Here is a 19,160-nt window from a genome sequence, read left to right as displayed (position 1 = left end):
ATTTGTATCCATTCAAAAATAGAAAAAAAATTACATTTGAGAAGAGATCAGGATTAAGCCTGAAGTCAAAAGGGTTCACTAATAGTAACCATTTTATTTTGGGTATGTCATTTTCAAGTTTGTGTCAAGAAAAGGGGTGATAATTAAGGGGTTAATGTTTTTAAATTAGTGTCATGCATCTTGAGTCTTATCCTGCAACCATCGTAAAACAGCCAGTTAGCTAATGCTAGTTAAGCCGTTTGCACGCACGCACGCACGCACACACGCACACACGCACACACGCACACACGCACACACGCACACACGCACACACACAGAAAAAAGAAAAAAAAATACAAATCTGCTAATTCACACACAAAGATTCTATTTGCATGTACATTGATGGGCTCAAAGGGACATGCCTATTCCATACTGTAGCTGTATAGGTTCTCACACAGAAGATTGGACACATTTTCAGATGCATGACACGATCAGTTAAAACTGCCACAGCCTACTGATCCAAAGCAAGAGTCTCAGGCTGGTGTGTATCAGCCTTGCATTTTAATAGTGTGGACAGATTTGTGCACAGTTAAAGACGCTTGTAAAAACACACATATTTACAACGAATAGTTCACATATTTAAATGTTTATGTAACATAAGGCATGCAGTGAAAAGTATTGGCAACATGCAACAGTTTGTGTTTAGTCCAAAACATTAGTGTTTACTGGAAGATAAAATAAAAACCTAAAAATACAATTCTTAGGTTGTTTATCAGTGAGCTTACAGAAAGACTGAGAAAAGTCATTTTAGCATATCAGTAACTTGCATCATTCCTTGAAAATGCAGCATCTTATTGTTATCGCAGAGGTGTGGAGGTTAAAATGCTGGCCAGCAAGCAGCAAGAGAAAGAGGAGTAAATCCTAATTGTACTTAACAGTTCATTTTCACTCTTTCACGACCACCACAGTTGCACGGGAGGCTGTGTAACACGGACAAAAGCAACTGCAGCTAGGGATTCCAGAAAATTACATCACTGTCAGTCCAAAAAAGCTGCAAGCTTATTGCATCCCATGTGATATGAGTCATGGACATGAGGAAATTAATGACATTAATTACACATTACAACCACTGCTCCTGAACCTTTCCCCCTCAGCACACTGCCCGGAAAGCCCAGGTCAGCTTCACTTCATCACAACGCTGTATCTTTCACCGTTGCTTGAAGCCTTGTCTATTTTATAGATTGCAAGATGCAGGTAGCTCTTTGCCAATTCAAATACTGTACAAACAAAACTGTATATAGCTTTTGTTGAGAGCAATATCACCCTTAAAGAGCCATAGTTTCAGTTACACTTTTATGAGTGTAACTGAATGTAAAAACATCAAAGAATGTTTGCTTTTATATATTTATCATCACAATGGCCATACACACATTTCATTCAGGTTGAAACACATTAGAACGTTACATGGACATCTATTCATTAAATACTACATACTTGGTAATAAGAACATTTCTGACCTATAGGTCTACATTCCTTGATCTGATTATAGGGATTTGCAAATCTGCATATTTGTGGACAGTTTGTGGATATTCTTTAACCGCACGCATATATATATATATATATATATATATATATATATATATATATATATATATATATATATACACTTTTTTTTTTTTTTTCGTATTTTGTCATAAAATTGAGTTCCTCCTGAAAATATACAGTTCAGAAAATTGAAATGATTAATTCCCCTTGAAATTGGCATGTCAATGGGCGACGATAATAAAACCCTAAAACATAGGCACTGTGCGATCACTGACAACGAAGGTTGAAAAGAACTGGAGACGGCCCTCACTGCGGCCGGTATCCGTTCCGCTGGGGCATGTAGGAGGGGGCGGGGCCTGCGGGCCCCTCCGCGGCGGGCGTGGTCTGCTGGGACCCCTCCTCCGCGGGACAGAAGCCCAGGGAACCGTGCTCCGGGATGTCCATCTGCCGCAGGCTCAGCGGGGCCTCCCCGGCCTCGTCCGCCACCCGCGCCCTCCTGAAGTACGGGTTCCTGGGACACCTCGGGGCCTGGCTGGGCTCGTCCAGGTGCTCCTCGCTGCCCAGCAGCGGCTGGGTGGACTCGGAGCGGGCGAAGACGGGCGGGGGCTGCCCGGGGGTCTGGCCCTTGTAGCCGCTGGCCACCACGGAGGAGTACTGCACCGTGCTGGCTGTGGTCTGGCCGGAGTCGCCCTCGTCGCTGTCCGACACGCTCTGCCTGGGCGACGACATGCAGGACGAGCCGCCGATGCCACTGCTGTGCTCCTCAGACAGGTACTTGTCCTTCTTCAGGGGCAGAGACGTCTTGTCCTCCTCGCCCAGAGACTTCTTCTCAAACAGGTCCACCTCCACCACGCTCACATCCGTCAGGCTGCCCTCCTTCGGGGTTTCGGGCTACGGGGAAACAAGGCGCATTTAACCATTAAAGGCTTGCTCCAATTCCACTGAAAAAACACTGACATTTTTTAAACAGAGGTTTTAAGTGACTTGGGGGAGGGGGCAATTCAATCTGAGCTTATTCGAAAACGATGTCCCGGACTTGAAATTCAATTAAAGTGATCGTGAACATTTGCTGTTCAGTTCAGAAGCAGGAAGCAGAAGCCATTACAGTTTTGTTATGGACTGGCAGCCTCCGTGTCCCAGCATCCTGCTGGCCTACGCTGCGCACTTACCCTCGATGGAAAGTCGGGGGACCAGTTCGCGATGGTGCTGTTGGAAGGGTCTGGAACCTGGGGCCAGATGTGCTTCTTGATCCTGGATGTGACGGCACAGTTAAGTCACACATTTAGCTCATATCCTTTGAAAAGAAGCTACCCTCACTTAGCATTTGCTGCCACCTGCTGGGCCTTTGCACTCACAGCATCTAAGTTTGCGCCATTCCAGGTTTTTCTAGAAGGTTAGTGCACGGCATGGAAGTGGCCCTGTTGGCGATGCTGGCTTCCGGTGAAACCAGTGATGGCTCAAACTGCCACGGACAGGCGATGTCATTTCCTCCCATATAAATGAACGTAAATGACCGAATCTGGTTACGTTTTTCGAAAATATACTGCAGTATATGGACCGTTAAGAATAAATGCTTTTTTATTAAGATTCATGAACATTCCTGAACCTTCTAAAAAAGGCAACTCGCATCTTACTGGAAATAATCCACTGTAAGAAGGGATAAGCTTTCATTCCACTCACATTTCCTTGTTGTTAAGACCGAGTAGCAGCGTCAGCACAGTGAAGAACAGGAAACCCAGGCAAGTGAGCACCACGATCAGCTCAATTTCCCCCGACGCTAAATTTGACAAAAGGACAAATTTATTTAAAGGCAATGAATCATGACCCTGATTTGCAATGTAACAGGTCAAAGGTTTTGCACCCATTTTCATTTTTCTTTTTTGCAGAACAGGCCATACACCAAGGCTAGACAAACACTTTTGTAGGGGCTGTAACAAAATTTAACTATATGATGCAACTAAATTGATGCACCAGATGTAATAGCATACTGACAGTTCTATGATACAAATATAAAGCAGAAATGTTGAGGTATGCTGCTTCTTTAGTTGCTTTTTTGAGTTTATGACCAATACAAAAAATTTAATTTTATAAATATTTTATGTTCAGTAACTATCCATCCATCCATCCATTATCTGAACCCGCTTATCCTGATCAGGGTCGCAGGGGGGCTGGAGCCTATCCCAGCATACATTGGGCGAAAGGCAGGAATACACCCTGGACAGGTCGCCAGTCTATCGCAGGGCACACACACCATTCACTCACACAGTCATACCTACAGGCAATTTAGACTCTCCAATCAGCCTAACGTGCATGTCAGTAACTATATTAATGCAAATTATTTAATAGACATTTAATGCATATTGATCAACATTCCTGTAACTGCAAGTTACTCCTAAGCTATTGCTCCTGTTGCACCTGGGCAAGTTAAAACAAAGTATCAGCTAACGTGGCAAGTGATCGGGCAAGTGGACAAGCAGTTTTACTTTTCTTGCCCAAGCGCTGCGGTTCACACTGGCAGTGGGTACATGAGTTTGGCCAGTGCTCAGTATGAAAAAACTCAATATAGATATAATGATATAATTTATAATGCAAATGTATACACTTAGAAATGTATAATGATATTAATTTCACAGTCAACAATCGGTTAAATCAATGACCATATAACCCCACGTGTTGGCCAAACACAGTAGGGTTATGGAAATACAGAATTTATTGGTGCAATTTGTCTAGCCTCGCAATTCCACAATTGTGCAAACCAATGGCATTGTGAGCCATTTATAGCTAGGACATGAGAATGAATACTTACCGTACTTAAGAGTACTGAAGGTGGACTCAACACTATTTAAGGACCCAGCCACTGTGGACACCGTCACCGACACCTTATAACTACTACTGCTGTAGAGTTCTTTCAGGTTGTAGGACAGCGCAGAAGGAGGAAGAACTATCGCTGAAAGGTAGAATAATGGGGGGAAAACAATTCCTTGTCATGACAACCAAAGGTCTGATGGGATTTAACGGCTCATGGGATTGACTTCTGTTTTAAACCCTTTTTAAAAGGGTACATGCTGTTCTCCAGCTCCATTGGCTACTTGCAACTTCATAGCATAAATTAAATGCTCGTCGTTGTGTGCTCTTCAAATGAATTGTTTTAGCTTTTTTGAGCAACAACAACCAATTGAAATAAAAAATAAAAAAAACACAATGCACACACATTACAAATAGTTCCACACTGTTCAACTGCATAGGGGATTTCCGTTCCTAGTGAAGCAAAAAGAAGCGATACAAAAACAACCTTACAGAGAAAGAAGAAAGAAGTGTGCTTACATTTCTCCACATTGCCCGTCCTGTATATTACGGTGTACTTGGTGACAAAGCCACGCAGCTTGTCCTCAGGAGGTGCCGTCCACTCCAGCTTCACGTCCGTCTTCCCGATGTTACTCAGCGTCACCTCCGGCTTTTCTGTAGGAGCTTCAGAAAGAACACAAACACCATTCATCTCATATTCCACAGTCGCACGTCCTGGTACTGTAGGGAGTCTCTGGCCAAACTGATATTCAATCACTATATATACACAGTGTAGTCTGTATGGATTTACACAGTTGGTACACTTTCTGTTCTTTTGGCTCTGTCATCCAGCAACCTCAACAGCTCCTGCGTTGCCTGCCAGAGCAGCTCTTCATGGACAGACCAGGGAGGACAGACCAGGATCGACAGACCAGGATCAAGACGACAGGGCTCACCATTCGCCCTGACAAGTGCACCCTTATCCCCAACTTTTCAGCCCGAGCAGCCACCCTCACTTCCCTTACAAAGAAGGACAGGCCCAACAGGGTGACAAGGACAAAGGACTATGGGTTGGCTTTTGAGGTCTTGAAGGACTCTTTGTCAAGAGCCAATTCTTTCTCAAGAGTCTGGACTTTGAAAAGACTTTTACAGTGCAGACTGACGCATCAGAGCATGGTTTTGGGGCCATGCTGTAGCAAGGGGAGCCAGGACAGCTAAAGCCCATTGCGTACATCAGAAGCTCCTTCCACCGGAGTCAAAATACTCGACTGTGGAGAAGGAGTGCCTGGCTATTAAGTGGGCGCTGGGACTCTTTACGATACTACCTGTTAGGTAGAAGTTTGTTTTAGAAACGGACCATCGGGTGTTGTTGTGGCTGGGGCGTATGAGGGACACAAATGCCAGGATAACCAGGTTGTTCCTTGCAATGCAGCCGTTTGACTTTGAGGTCCTGTACAGAGCAGGGGCCCAGAACTGTACTGCAGAGTTCCTCTAAGGGACGCCTGAAGTGGTGTCAGGAGGAGGGGGAAATGTCACGGACTAGCGTCGCGACGAGACTTACACTATTACAGACACACAACACACACACCGCAACACAACACTTACACACACACACACATTTTTGCCGGCATCGGTAACGGTAATGAAATAAACAACCAACAGCGAGTGCATTTAAAAATGTTTACTGGGGTTTTACCGTTTAAAACTTGATACGAAATATTACGAAAGAAAGTTTACTTGGGTCCATTCGATCCTGGGTGCCACTACCAAACAGGAAGTGGAGGGAACCAGGTGGTATTTCTGGAGGGGGGTTAGCAGAAGCTACCACCTGTTTGATTGGTGTAAGGCGGGGAATTTGAACAGTACAAGCATGATAGTTTTAATTTCCGTTTAGTACCGCCTTTGTTGTTCTTGTGTGTTTAGTTGTTTATTATTATTGTCATGGCCATGTTTGTTCTGTTTGATCATTTTGTTTTATTTTGTTAATTGGGTCATTCTATAAAAACGTGCCATTTTACATTCTGAAAATCTGATTTTCAAAGTATTGTTTTTGTTGTGTTTAAGGACTTATTTGGATTAAGTAGACCCTTACCTGTCAGAAAAATATGTGGTGCCATGTCAGGCTCTTACTTATTTATTTTCTTAAATAATCAAAATGCACGAGTGTGTTGTCAATCCTGTTACACACATCAAATTGTATTTAAAATTATTTGAAGTTATACTTATAATAAATCTGGTATATTATGAAAGATACATCATCTCTGTTTACATTAAGAGTGTTTATAAATTAAAATAATGAGGAATGTTTTTTTTTACATGGATGAATACACTCATGTGCAATCTGCCCAGTCACTGTATCTTAGTTTTTAGGAAAAAATCATGAAAACAAACTGATGTGTTTATAATCATATCTTAACTACTTAAGTATTGTTATATTTCAATGTATACATTTTTTTAAATGAAGACTGGTTCATTTAAGGTAGTTTTTGTGTCAGGGACATAAAATGACACGTTTTCGTAGAATGACCCAATAGATTTTTTAATTGGGGTTTATGGAAGGTGCCAGGTGGGAGGGGCTACTTTTCAGACATTCAGAGACTTTTCAGACAAGTACACTGCATTTTCATTTGCATTTTCTTTTGTTTGTGTTGTATAGTTTTTCTTCTTAGTTATTATTATTCTCAGGGTTTTTTTTGGTTGTTTCGTCGTCACTAAATATTTCTGCACCGCAACCATTGCACCTGTAAATAAAATACACCTTCAGCACCTCATCACCGCAGTCCCTCGTCCTTCTTGTCCTCCACCCCCTCGGTGCACCCTAACAGCGAGGTTAAAATTTGAGGGTATTTACATCAGGCAATGCCTGGATGCAAGTTAAATACCCTCAAATTAAAGGGGACAGTCTGCACTTTACCCTCAGATTTATTGTTTCCTTTCAAGTCCAATGTGCTGGACTACAGAGCCAAAAGAACAGTAACAGACATATGGACTGCACTGTAGATTTGTTCGAAACATTTAAAAATAGAAAACATATCGGAAACAAAAGGAAAGAAAACAAACAAAATATAACCCTTTTTAACTTATGATGGGAGTCCCCTGGATGCCTTTAAGCTTAGGTGGGAATCCCCTGGATGGGGTAAATGGTTGAAAACCCCCCTGCAGTAAGTAACTAACTGCAAGTTCAATAGTTGAACGTGCTTGTGTTTGTACAAGGCTGCAAGGGAAGCTACATGTACTCATAGGCTAAACTAATTTAAGTTTAAAGCAGATGCAAGTACTCGTCCACATTTAAATAAAGTTTGACGGTGGGAAATTGTATTTCTGTAATTACTGAAAGGCCCAGCTTCAAAGACACAAAGAAGCCTTCTGCAAATGTACCTCCTTGTTCGACGTATGCGGCCGTGGATAGAGGCGTCCCTGGCTTCCAGTTGTACACCGGGTACACGGATACGTTGTAACGCTTGTACTTCTCAAGGGCACCTGCAGTGAAAAGAGCGAAGGTCACACCAACGGCAGGGCGCTGCCGTGAGTCAGCCTGTGCAGAAGCAGCACTTTCTGCTCCCAATGAATCGAAGAAACGAACCATTGAATAACCAGACAAAAACAAGCAGCAGGAGAAGGGCAGTCGTGGTGGGGGGGGGGGGGGGGGGGGGGGCACGTCGCTCAATCCAGTGCAGACACGTGTGTCAAGGCAGAGAAACGGAGGGAAAGTCGAGAATGGAGCAACATGGAACCTCTCTGCTGCCCAAAACCACATACATGCATGTGACCGCTATTTATTTACATTAATGGCATTTTGGCAGAGGCTCTTATCCAGAGCGACGTACAGTTGATTAGACTAAGCAGGAGACAATCCTCCCCTGGAGCAATGCAGGGTTAAGGGCCTTGCTCAAGGGCCCAGCAGCCCAACGGCTGTGCGGATCTTATTGTGGCTACACCGGGATTAGAACCACTGACCTTGCGTGTCCCGGTCATTTCACTTAACCACTACGCTACAGGCTATATGACCACAACACTTTTACTCTATGCGCAAACTGGCCTACTATGCTGGCCAATGTCTTACTACTGGCCAAAACGGCCTACTATGCAGTCACATGTTTTACACAATCACCTAAGGTCTAATGTGTGAGCCCGTCTGCAGAGGTTAAAAGTATTCTGCCGCAATGCAGACTGGGTAAAGCTAAAATTCTCACCTTTGATTACAGCGCTACTGCTGTTCCCTGGCTCTCTCTGCCAGCCGATGGTCCCGTTGTGGACCCACTCCAGCACAAACTCTGTGGGGCTCTGGCCCATGCACTCCCAATTCACGTAAAGGCTGCGGTTCTGGGACCGCCACGTCACTGTCGTCACTGGGGAAGGCTCTGAAACACCCGCCACATTGCGTATCAATACACGCTGAACGCTAGCAAACCACAAGCAGAGAAGCCACAAAAAGAAAGATGAAGACAGCTTACCTGGGGACGCATGAGGGATTACAAGAAAGGTAGGCGGGGACAATCCTAAGGAATTACGCGCCCTCAGATGAATGACCCAGCGACCTTCCACGTTATCAAGTACATACTCTACAATGCCGGAACCGAGTTCCAAGATTTTGATTGCGTCCACATTCCGTATGGTGAGGTTGTACCCCAGTATTATGCCATTGGAATGCACAGGATCCTGTGGGCACAAACAAGAATACACAAGGTATGTTTAAAGGAAAATAAACGGATGGCAATGCTCGATATCACAAAACCGACGTGGCGCGCATACTATGATGCGTAAGTCCCACCTTCCATAGCAGCTTAACACGCTTCCGGGAGTTTCCTTCAGGTGATGTGATGACTCTCCATAAGTCTGGCTGACTGGAGGGTTCTGCGTGATGACAGAACGATGAGAATGATGAAAACAAGCACAAGCGCACAGAACCGCAGGCAGGCCGCAGGGATTTATAGCTTCGGACGGTACACCTTTTTCATAACTAACAGGAAGCAGATGTCAAAAGAGCAATTTGTTTTTACCACAAATGGGTTCCATACTCTTTTGACTTTTGATTGTACGAATGGGAGAAGTGCTTTTCCGGCCGGTGGAAGTGGCCTTGCCCTGAACTGGAGGCTTGCCGTACTGCACGTCTCGTTGCTAAATAGCGCAGCAGCCATTGTGGGGCGCTGTGGGGTAGACGGGGTGGGACGTACTGTCTTCAGGCGTGCGCTTCGTGACGTTCTGGCTCCACGCGCTCCAGTGGCCCCCGTTCTTGTTCATGCAGCGCACCTGAACCACGTACTCTGTGTAGCACTCCAGGTACTGCAGTCTAAAAGACTTTATGTTGCTTACAGAATCATCAGGAGGGACCTTGAACAGAAAATCAATCATTTCAACACAATCATGAATATTTCACTATTTAATAGGAACACATTTTCTAAAAAAACCATTTCATATTATTATACATTCAATTTTACATATTATATATTTAAAAATCACTGATTGTGTTTTACTTTGTTAACGTTTGGGTACTTGCGGCGAAATGATTATAATTTCGGTAACAGTAATCTAAAATCTTGGCACGGCTGGAATGCAAACTGACAAAGGACCGGACCAATCCGTTGTATAATACATTCCATGTCACCCTGGATGGACATTTTCAGTGAGAAGGGCAGCGTTCGTATCTATGAACTCTTTAGCATCTGCAATGACCCCATACTTTTCACTCTATGAATGACAACCTGTCACTTACTGCTTACGGTTAATACTGTAAAGTGGGCAGCAAAATCCAGTTGTTGTGCTGGAAAAAGTGTATTCACCCAGCCCACTTTGGGCTGAATGTACATTGCAAACATACTGAGCTTAATTGCAAGGCGTACATACTCAACAAGCCAAATTGTTTCTAGTTAAAAGCTGACATTTTCCTACACATAACTGACACTAATTCCCCCCTTAGCCACTCAGTGGACAGCGGCATAGCTCACAGACTGTGAATGTGATTACTGGAAGGAGGAAGAGAAACACAACCTGCACCTTACCTGTGACCACACCTGGGACTCCACAGCGCAGTAGCGGATGCTGTAGTTCAGGGTGAGACTGTAGGGCTCTATATCGATGGGGTGTTCCCAGCGCACCAGCAGAGATGTGGGGAACCCAGGCTCAGAGACCACCTCCACATCCTTTGGGGGGTTGAGTTTCACTGCAAAACAGGCAGGCATGATTAGCAGGGTGGGTACAGATAATGCTAAAACCATGCCAGGCTGATCGCAGCTTACACAAGTTTTCTGGATACACCCTCAGCTCTTCTGATTGGACCTTCCCCAGCTGGTTCTCCACCTCCACAATCACACTGAGCTCAGTGAACAGCGGCAGGGTATCGAAGGTTACACTCCCACTTTTTTTGCCTGCAGCGCTTCTGTGAATTATTTTATTTATACTTCTGAGGAAAACACAAACAAATGACATTATGACAAGTATTGTGTCAGGTCAAATACAAACAAATGTTATTATTTATTTATTTTCAAATTAAAGAAAGATATTAAGAATATTAAGTATATGTTCTAATGTCATTATTAGACATCAGTAAACATTAAGAAATAAAGTCAGTGACAGTCTTCTGATCACCATATATATGGTGTGAAATTGGGATACTCAAATACTCTCCAGTCCGACAGTTCGCTGGTCCTTTCTACCTGATGTGTTAAGTGACTGATTAATGTGATTGACTAGGCAGACCTTCCACATGTCTAAATCAGTCCCTGACTAGAATATATCCCTATACTCAAATTGCTATACATGCTGCCAAACGATGATAAAAAAAAAAGAATTAAAAAAAGAACATCATGCGGGTGCTCTCATTCTGCGTTCACCCTGTGCATTCATACAGCTGGGTATTTTACTAGTGTACTTGCTCAAGGCTACACTAGTTACACCCCAGCTGGAAAGCAAACCTGCAAAATGTAGAGAAGAGAGCCCAGTTCCCCCAAAACTATACTACACTCCAGCCTAGAATGCCAGGCGTGTAACTGGTGTTAAGTTTCTGAAGCACTGCATTTATGAAGGAAAACTTACTCATCGACAACCAACGTGTAATTGGTGTTCAGAATGGGGTCTCTCTCTCCGGGGACCCAGTTACAGGTCATGGTGGGGGAAATGCCACTACCAGACTGGGGCAGGGTGCATGACAGATGGTCTGGCTTTTCGGGGGGATCTGAAAAACAATGAATATTTTAAGAATAATATGAAACATACCGAAGAGCCAATCATTTCATTACGACCAGAGAAGACGACAATACACGCAAAATAGCGGCAGTAGTCACTTCCCTTGAGAATCCATAGCTTTTACAGCAACAAAACCAAAAATATCAAAAAGCATATGGATATAAGAACATTCAGAATTCATGCCTGAATGCTTTACAAGATGATTATAAACCTGGCATGACAAGGCGGAGGTCATTAAAACATTATTTTCTTTATATTACTAGTGAGAGTCACATGGAAGCAACATTCATTTGGAAGCATGTTTCATAACCATTATAGAAAGTATCATTAAGCACTAAAGGGATTAGACCATAAAACATCTTTAAAAAGTAAAAAAGTAAGAGACAGTTCACTTTTTTTCTTTTCAAGGCCCACAAGCATCAGCGTTCTCTTCCTGGTTTTGGCATCCAAAACGTCCCCAAAACTTTCACAAAGAGCAGTGACGTAGGTTTTAATCCCTGCCCCCAGAGCCCAAATCCCTTTCGCTCTCCACCACCTATCGTCAGCTCTCCCTGTTTACATTTAGCAACGTCATCCCAAAGTTATGCAGAAACATAGGACAGAGATACTTACACCCCACAGTGAAAAACAGGCCATGCACTGTCTTGACGGGGGGATTATGTGAGGGATAGCGCGTCTGAACTTGGCACTTGAGCGGTCTCTGCAGCTCCTTTGTGACGTTGACGGTCATGCTGATGGCCGAGTCGTTAATTTTGCTGTAGCGCTCTTTGGGCACCCGCACATTCTTGAACTCCCAGAACATGTCGTCGGCGGTGGCTCTGGTCTCTCTCTTTCCCAGCTCGGACAGAACACACGTGGCTGTGAATTCCCGGTCCAACTCCAACACTGGAGACTCTGGGTACGCTCTCCCGCAGCAGAATTCAATAGGGTCTGCCGAATTAAAGAGCTTTCAACCTTTCGCTTTGGATCTAATGTACAGTAAAGTTATTTTTTCCAAAACAGCCTTAAGGTTCAGAATGCTGCAGCCCGCCTGATCACCAGTCAGCCCAGGTCGGCTCATGTCACCCCGCTTCTCATTGTAAATAATAAAAAAGCACAAAGTTGTGCCGATGTAAAAAACCATAGCTAGACATAAAAGGAACAACATAAACCCAGCATGTTTGGTTCAGTTGACAACCTTGGGTGGTGAACCAAATGGTTCTAAACCTTTATACGCTTCTCATTGGCCTCCACTGGCTTCCTATTGCCGCACGCATCCGATTCAAGGCCCTAGTGTTGGCATTTAAGGCTGCTAAGGGGACTGCCCCACCTTACATACAATCCCTGATCACTCCCTACTCCCCAGCTAGACCACTCCGGTCTGCCAGCTCTGGTCGCCTTATGGTTCCCTCTCTACGTGCACCGGCGGTCGAGCTGCACGTTCACGCCTGTTTTCCGTTCTGGTTCCTCAGTGGTGGAATGACTTGCCTACCACAGCAGAATCCCTCCCCCTATTTCGACGCAGACTCAAAACACACCTTTTCAAACTCTACCTTAGTCCTCCCTCCTGATTCCCCCCCCCCCCCTTTCTGATACCCCTATCCTTGTCTAACCCCCCCACAAAAAAAAAAAAAAAAAAAAATTGCACTTATGATGACGACTATATGTTTAGAACAGCATTCCATGTGTATTTTCCTAGTTCTGGATGTGATGCTTTGACTTGTGGTAGAACCTATGCACTTGTAAATCGCTTTGGATTAAAAGCGTCTGCCAAATGACAAAAATGTAATGTAAATGTAAGTGCCGGAATACAACAAGCCATTTTGTTTGCATTCCACTAGTTCTAGTATAGGCACTATATATTTCCCTTTCCCACATTTGAAACATACTCACAGCAGTGAGAGACCATGCACACCAGGAACTGGAGCAGCAGTGCTCTATGTGAACGGTCCATCTTGCTGGCACTGTCACCGTCTGGGGGGAGATGCATGCATGTCCATCAATTTTGGAAAACACTGTTAACAACTGTGAGAATGTATTTTCAAATTTTAAAACATTTTCGGATGCATGTTTTAGACAAAAGGCGCTATGCAAATAAAGGAATTATTATTAAGTTACCACCACAAAAACACTTTTTCCTGTTGGTACAGTCAGTGACTTTCTCTCTCACAAGGAAGCAGCACTGCTTTCAGTATAATGAGCTGCCACTGTAGTAGAAATGGTTCTGCAGGTTTCCGTTTTTATATTTTTAAAAATCAAATTCTGGAATACCATCAACAGAACATTTTCACCATGCAGGGAAAGGAAATGCTGTGGGGAAGTGGGGCTGTTCTCTCCCTGACTCTCTCCTCCTGCTTCCTCATAGCGGACCCAACAGCACACCACACATTAGCATACGGCACACTTGCAAAGCAATGCTCGCCAACAGACGCTGTTTTCGCCACACCTTTTCTCCATCACTACTGGTCACCAAACCCCATAATGCTCCCAAACAACAGACGGAAATGTGGAGGATCCTTCAACTGTGGGGTTTTTTTCTTGCAAACTGGCCAACAGCGAAAAGCCATACTTGCCACAACTTCACCTATGCAAATATTTCCACTGGATTTTTTATTTAAATGAAAGTAGCATGATGCAACTGATCTTAGTATTTCTTGTTTTCTGTGTTTCATGATGCCAAATAGAAAAGGTCAGTATGACCTTTACACGACAAATAAAAAAGCACAAAGTTGTGCCTATGTAAAAAAAACATAACTAGACATAAAAGGAACAACATAAACCCAGCATGTTTGGTTCAGTTGACAACCTTGGGTGGTGAACCAAATGGTTCTAAACCTTTATACAGTATGATCAACATTAAACTATATTTTATCATTAAAATGATATTTTCTTGCAACTGTTTTTATTCTCTCCATAGCCACTGGCTAAAGCAGTAATGGAGAGTATGGGGACAACACGTACAAGACCGTAGAGTGATCAAAACAGTCAAGAACATATCCGTATTATTTTAAGAACTTGTTTACAATAAAATGTCAGAACAGTGATTTAGAACTTCCTCTCAATCTCCCGTTTACAGGAGACAGTAGGGTTTGGCAGACTCTGTGCCAATTCAGTAGTGTAGTGCAGTATTCTTCCAAGTTCGTCAAATAAAAAATTATCTTCAGGAAACTAATGTTTGAAGCGTTACTGATCATTTCAAATTTTCCACCAATTACATTTTTTTATTTTTTTTTTTAAACTGTATTTTTCCTGCACCATGATCCATTATTTCACCAATATGCTAACTACAGCAAGTAGATAAATATGCCCATTATCAGCAAGGTGAGAAAATGTTCAGCACAGTAAAGGGTGGGTTGTAGACCACTTCCCTGTACACAACAGATGTAAAGGAAATGTTCCAGCAAGATTAACTAAGCAAAGCAATTTTAAAACCACATACATTTGTATTTTGCATAACAATAGCTGAAGTTGTTGCGCCTTCTAAATTGAACTTCTCCTTTTCCTACCATTATACACTCAGTTAGCACTTGCTCTTCTGCATACCACTGTTGTCCATGCATGTTTTTCTGTCAGTTTTGACCAGTCTGACCATTCTTTGCTCGGTTCTACTTGAAAAACCTATTTCATTTTCATTCATATATTTTCTAAATACCAAAGAATCTTTTTTTCTGGTTGACCATAATGCCATAAAATGTGAGAGTCCTGTTGCTTGAGAGCACCATGACGGACAATCTGATGCAGAAACGAATCTTAATTATGAATTCATACATTTCTGCCCTTGTGCATTAAACTCTGTCCAAAAGAAAGAGCAACTATGTAACCAACCTACAGAAAATGCAACCTTAAACATTTAGTCAGATAATAGCCTAATTGTCAAATTAAAGATTTAAAGGAGTAACATGGTGGTTGGTCACACTTTCTAGGTTTTTATTGGGCACTGAAGAAACATAATGAAAGTATTAAATATGTCCGTTCTTTAGTTTTGGAGAAGTAAGGACTTTAAATTTATCGTCCTATTTTTAAGTGGTTGAGAATGTTATCCTCTCGTGATTAACTAGCTTCTGAAAACACCATAGATCTAAAAATGAGATTTTGTACAGATACCATAAGGCGACTGAATTTTACTTTTATGCCAATACAGGTTTCTATACAATTTGGCTTATATTTGTATGTAACAGTGAACTCAGCCAATGCATTTGATTATATTACATGACGTAGGACAATTGTGGTGCTGACACGATTCATGTGGTCCCTTTAAGGCAATGAATTTTCGCTTTCAATATCTGATGGATAATGATAGGCTACTGGTCTAAGGATTTTTCTTTTATTCCAACAGGGCTACTTGATTTTATTTATTTTTTTGTGTGAAAACAAATAAGCAAGACACCATAGACCATAGACACTTAAGAGACACCATACAATAAGCCACGAATAAACCACAGCTACAGATACTAGAAAGGCATCATAGCTGAAAAAGATAAAGATATGCTGCAGAGCACTTCATCTGAGTTGACACGGATTGACCCACTTTATGCCTAATATATCTGCTTCCTTACACTGTACCAGCTGTTCTGTAAATTAAGACGCGTTACGTCCGTACACTGGCTTAGCAGCGATGCATCAGCGGTACAGCATCGTCCTATTGCACCGCACTAATTATGCCATGCACTTCTGTATTTATAGTCAGTAAACTTGGGTGACTTTGTTTTAAGGCAGAACATCAGAGCAGCCATCAATAGGTTTGAATGCTTAAAATGCCCGACTGACATATCCCATAGCAAAAACCATATGCAGAAAAGTTACGGGGTAATGTCAGTGGTGATTGAATGAACCAACGCAAGCCACTGGTGTTCAGTCTGCTCTAGCCTGCCTGGAAGGCAGCAGTGAACTCTGTAACAGCCAGCCAGCTGACTGAATTTATTTAGCTAATAACAGCAACCACTTGATTAATGGTTAGCCAAAGTGGCTAATCTCTCACAAACCCAGCTCACCACAGTAGTAAACAATCCATACATCTCATCTTGCCTTCCTCCTCCTCTTTCTATTGGACTAAAGAGCATATGAGTTCAGTGTATTGAACACATGCTTTTCAGATACAGCACAGAAATAGAAAAGGGCAACACCCAGAAACGGCCGGATAGTTTTTAGAATAACAATTACAAGTAGACAAGCAAGCTATTAGGCAGAAATGAACACAGACACAGGTTGCCAGTGTATCATAGTAATGTCATGCTCTGTCAAACCCGCAAGGTCGGTGGTTCGATCCCCAGTGTAGCCACAATAAGATCCGCACAGCCGTTGGGCCCTTGAGCAAGGCCCTTGCTCCAGGGGAGGATTGTCTCCTGCTTATTCTAATAAACTGTAAGTCCCTTTGGATAAAAGCGTCAGCCAAATTACATGTAATGTAATAGCTGTTTGTTACTGTATCGTTTTTGCTATACACTGAAGACAATTCAGTTTGAGGATGTACATGAGATGATAGATCCGGATTTCAGCTTTTGTTTCCTGGTATTTTGTATATAGATTTTTTAGAAAAACAACTTATAACACATCACCACACAATTTTAGTTCTCAATGTCTACTATTGGTTTTTGCCTTAAGTTTTGCCTTTGAAGACTGCATTTGTGTTAGAAAAGAAACCAACATGAAGACTTTGGGAGAAAAGCAAGCCATTTTGAAGCTTAGATCAGAGCCATTGCACAATCATTGGGGATGGCTTGTACAACAACTTAAAATGTCCAGAAAAAGAAAGAAACTGCAGGCGTACTCCTGAAGAACAGATTGAAGGGAACCAAAAACTAAGGAATTGCTATTGCAATACTTTTGTAGGAGACTATGTGTGTGTATATACACTCACCGAAGGGGTCAAGAACATGACTTAAATAAACAACAGTAGGTTTTCACAAGGAATTTACAGCATATATCCACTCAGTGAGCACTTTATTAAGTATTATTAGACTTATTTTTTAGACTTCTACTACTGTAGCCTATCCACTTACAGTTAGGATGCTTTTGCACGTTCAGAGAAACTCTTCTGCACACCACTGTTGTATGGTGGGTGGCTACTTGCGTTACTGTCACCTTTCTGTCAGCTGTGACCAGTCTGGCCATTCCTCCTGGCCAGACTCATTAACTCCTCTGACGTCTCATTAACTGCTGCTCACTGGATTTTGTTTTATGTTTTTCCAACATTCCTTGCAAACTCTAGAGACTAGTGGAGGGAGGGGCAGCAGTTTCCGAGTTACTGAAACCATCCTGTCTGCCACCAACAACCATTCCATGGTCAAAGTCACTTAGATCACATTTTTAGCCCCATTCTGATGGTTGAGGTGAACATTAACTGAAGCTCCTGACCCGTATCTACATGATTGTATGAATTGCACTACTGCTACACAATTGGCTGAGTAGATAATCGCATGAATACGTAGGCGTAATAAAGGAAAGTAAAAAATAAAATCCTAATTAAGAGCTCGGTGAGTGTATATAGCTATAGCTAGGAGTGCTAGCAAGGTTGTTTAACGTTAACTTTAGCTAGCTAATGTTAGTAAACCGTTTTGGTTGATGGCTAAACTACTTTGGTTAATAAGTAGCTAGCTGACTGACGCCTACAAGCCATCTCGCCAAATGTGTTGTCATTATCCAACTAGGTCGAAGTTACAACATTAACGTCGTTTACAAACGAACGTTAACTTTAGTTCATGTAGCTAGCTAGCTAGCTAGCTAAACAAAGTCACTCAATCCGTGTTAGCTAACGTTAGCTACGTACGTATTGTTAGTTATCTTGGGTAACGGTATGCTTTAGCGAGGCAAATCATGGTAAGACTGACATCGCTAATCAAACTTAAGATAAATTAACCACGTAGTAATTCTAAATAAACAATTAGCTAATTATCTGCAATAATTGGCAAGTTAACTGGCACATATATCTTAGCTCGTTGCCTTCGAAGTGGTTTTGCTAGCTTTGGTTAGCTGGTCTGCTCACCAATCTAAAATGTTGTAGCCTAAATTAATACGCGCTTAATACTCACCCTTTTAAGTCATTGGAGCGTTCTGCTTATATCTTCTTATAAATGTATGTAATATCTATGTTTAAACCAGCATTTCTCAATTATAAAACCTTAACGCTTATTAATATGCTCCTTCGGTCTCAACAACCTTTCTAAAGAAAAAATAATAAGAAGAAATATTTATGTCAACGAGCAACCGACGATAGGCCGTCCAGGGCTGTGTAGCACACTACAAGTTCATGATTCGTTGATACGACTGTCATTCACGACGTAAACCCGCGAGTCACATTTTCGACCAGAATTCCCGTTAGTCTCCTCCCATTTGCTTGAAATACTAATGAATTCCTTGCGTGTAGACGTTGCGTACTATCTTGCACTCTGGTGAAACAAATTGATTGTATGTAGCCTATGTGCGGAATGGGATATTATTATCGCCTAAGAAACTAATATATTATATATAATATTTAATATATTAAAATGTTATATATTCAATTGACGTGTTGAATTTTTAGAATTACAAGGTTTTAACTGACATTTTCTTTTTTACAAAAGTGAGTTAGTCATACATATGTTGTTTAAACGGCACTATATATATGTGTGAAGATATATGTGTTAAGTTTTGCACAAAATACTGTTTAAAAGTATGAAAAAAATGCTGAATAAAAAGGTATCTGATTGGAGCCC

The 19,160-nt window shown here is 42.2% G+C and overlaps 1 protein-coding gene across 2 annotated transcripts; it reads right to left on the bottom strand.

The window, feature by feature from the left end:
- Positions 1-344: 344 nt before the first annotated feature.
- il6st (interleukin 6 cytokine family signal transduce) lies at positions 345-18,693 on the bottom strand. 2 transcript variants are annotated; one of them, XM_061263036.1, is made up of 16 exons: positions 18,498-18,692; positions 13,363-13,443; positions 12,103-12,420; positions 11,341-11,479; positions 10,545-10,708; positions 10,308-10,468; positions 9,483-9,639; positions 9,080-9,162; positions 8,763-8,967; positions 8,502-8,669; positions 7,687-7,788; positions 4,849-4,992; positions 4,331-4,471; positions 3,205-3,301; positions 2,694-2,775; positions 345-2,415 (listed from the first exon to the last, which is right to left on the bottom strand). In XM_061263036.1, exons 2-16 carry the CDS (start codon positions 13,421-13,423, stop codon positions 1,831-1,833), a joined length of 2,607 nt encoding a protein of 868 aa, XP_061119020.1. In that variant the 5' UTR covers positions 13,424-13,443; positions 18,498-18,692; the 3' UTR covers positions 345-1,830. The 2 variants fall into 2 exon arrangements, with proteins under 2 accessions (XP_061119020.1, XP_061119021.1); XM_061263037.1 differs by lacking the exon at positions 12,103-12,420 and having other exon boundaries at positions 18,498-18,693.
- Between the last annotated feature and the right edge of the window lie 467 nt (positions 18,694-19,160).

This window comes from Conger conger, chromosome 12, assembly GCF_963514075.1.
Source record: "Conger conger chromosome 12, fConCon1.1, whole genome shotgun sequence".
NCBI classification, from domain to species: Eukaryota; Metazoa; Chordata; class Actinopteri; order Anguilliformes; family Congridae; genus Conger; species Conger conger.
The sequence above is the reverse complement of the archived record's forward strand: the minus strand, read 5'-3'. Positions and strand labels throughout refer to the sequence as shown.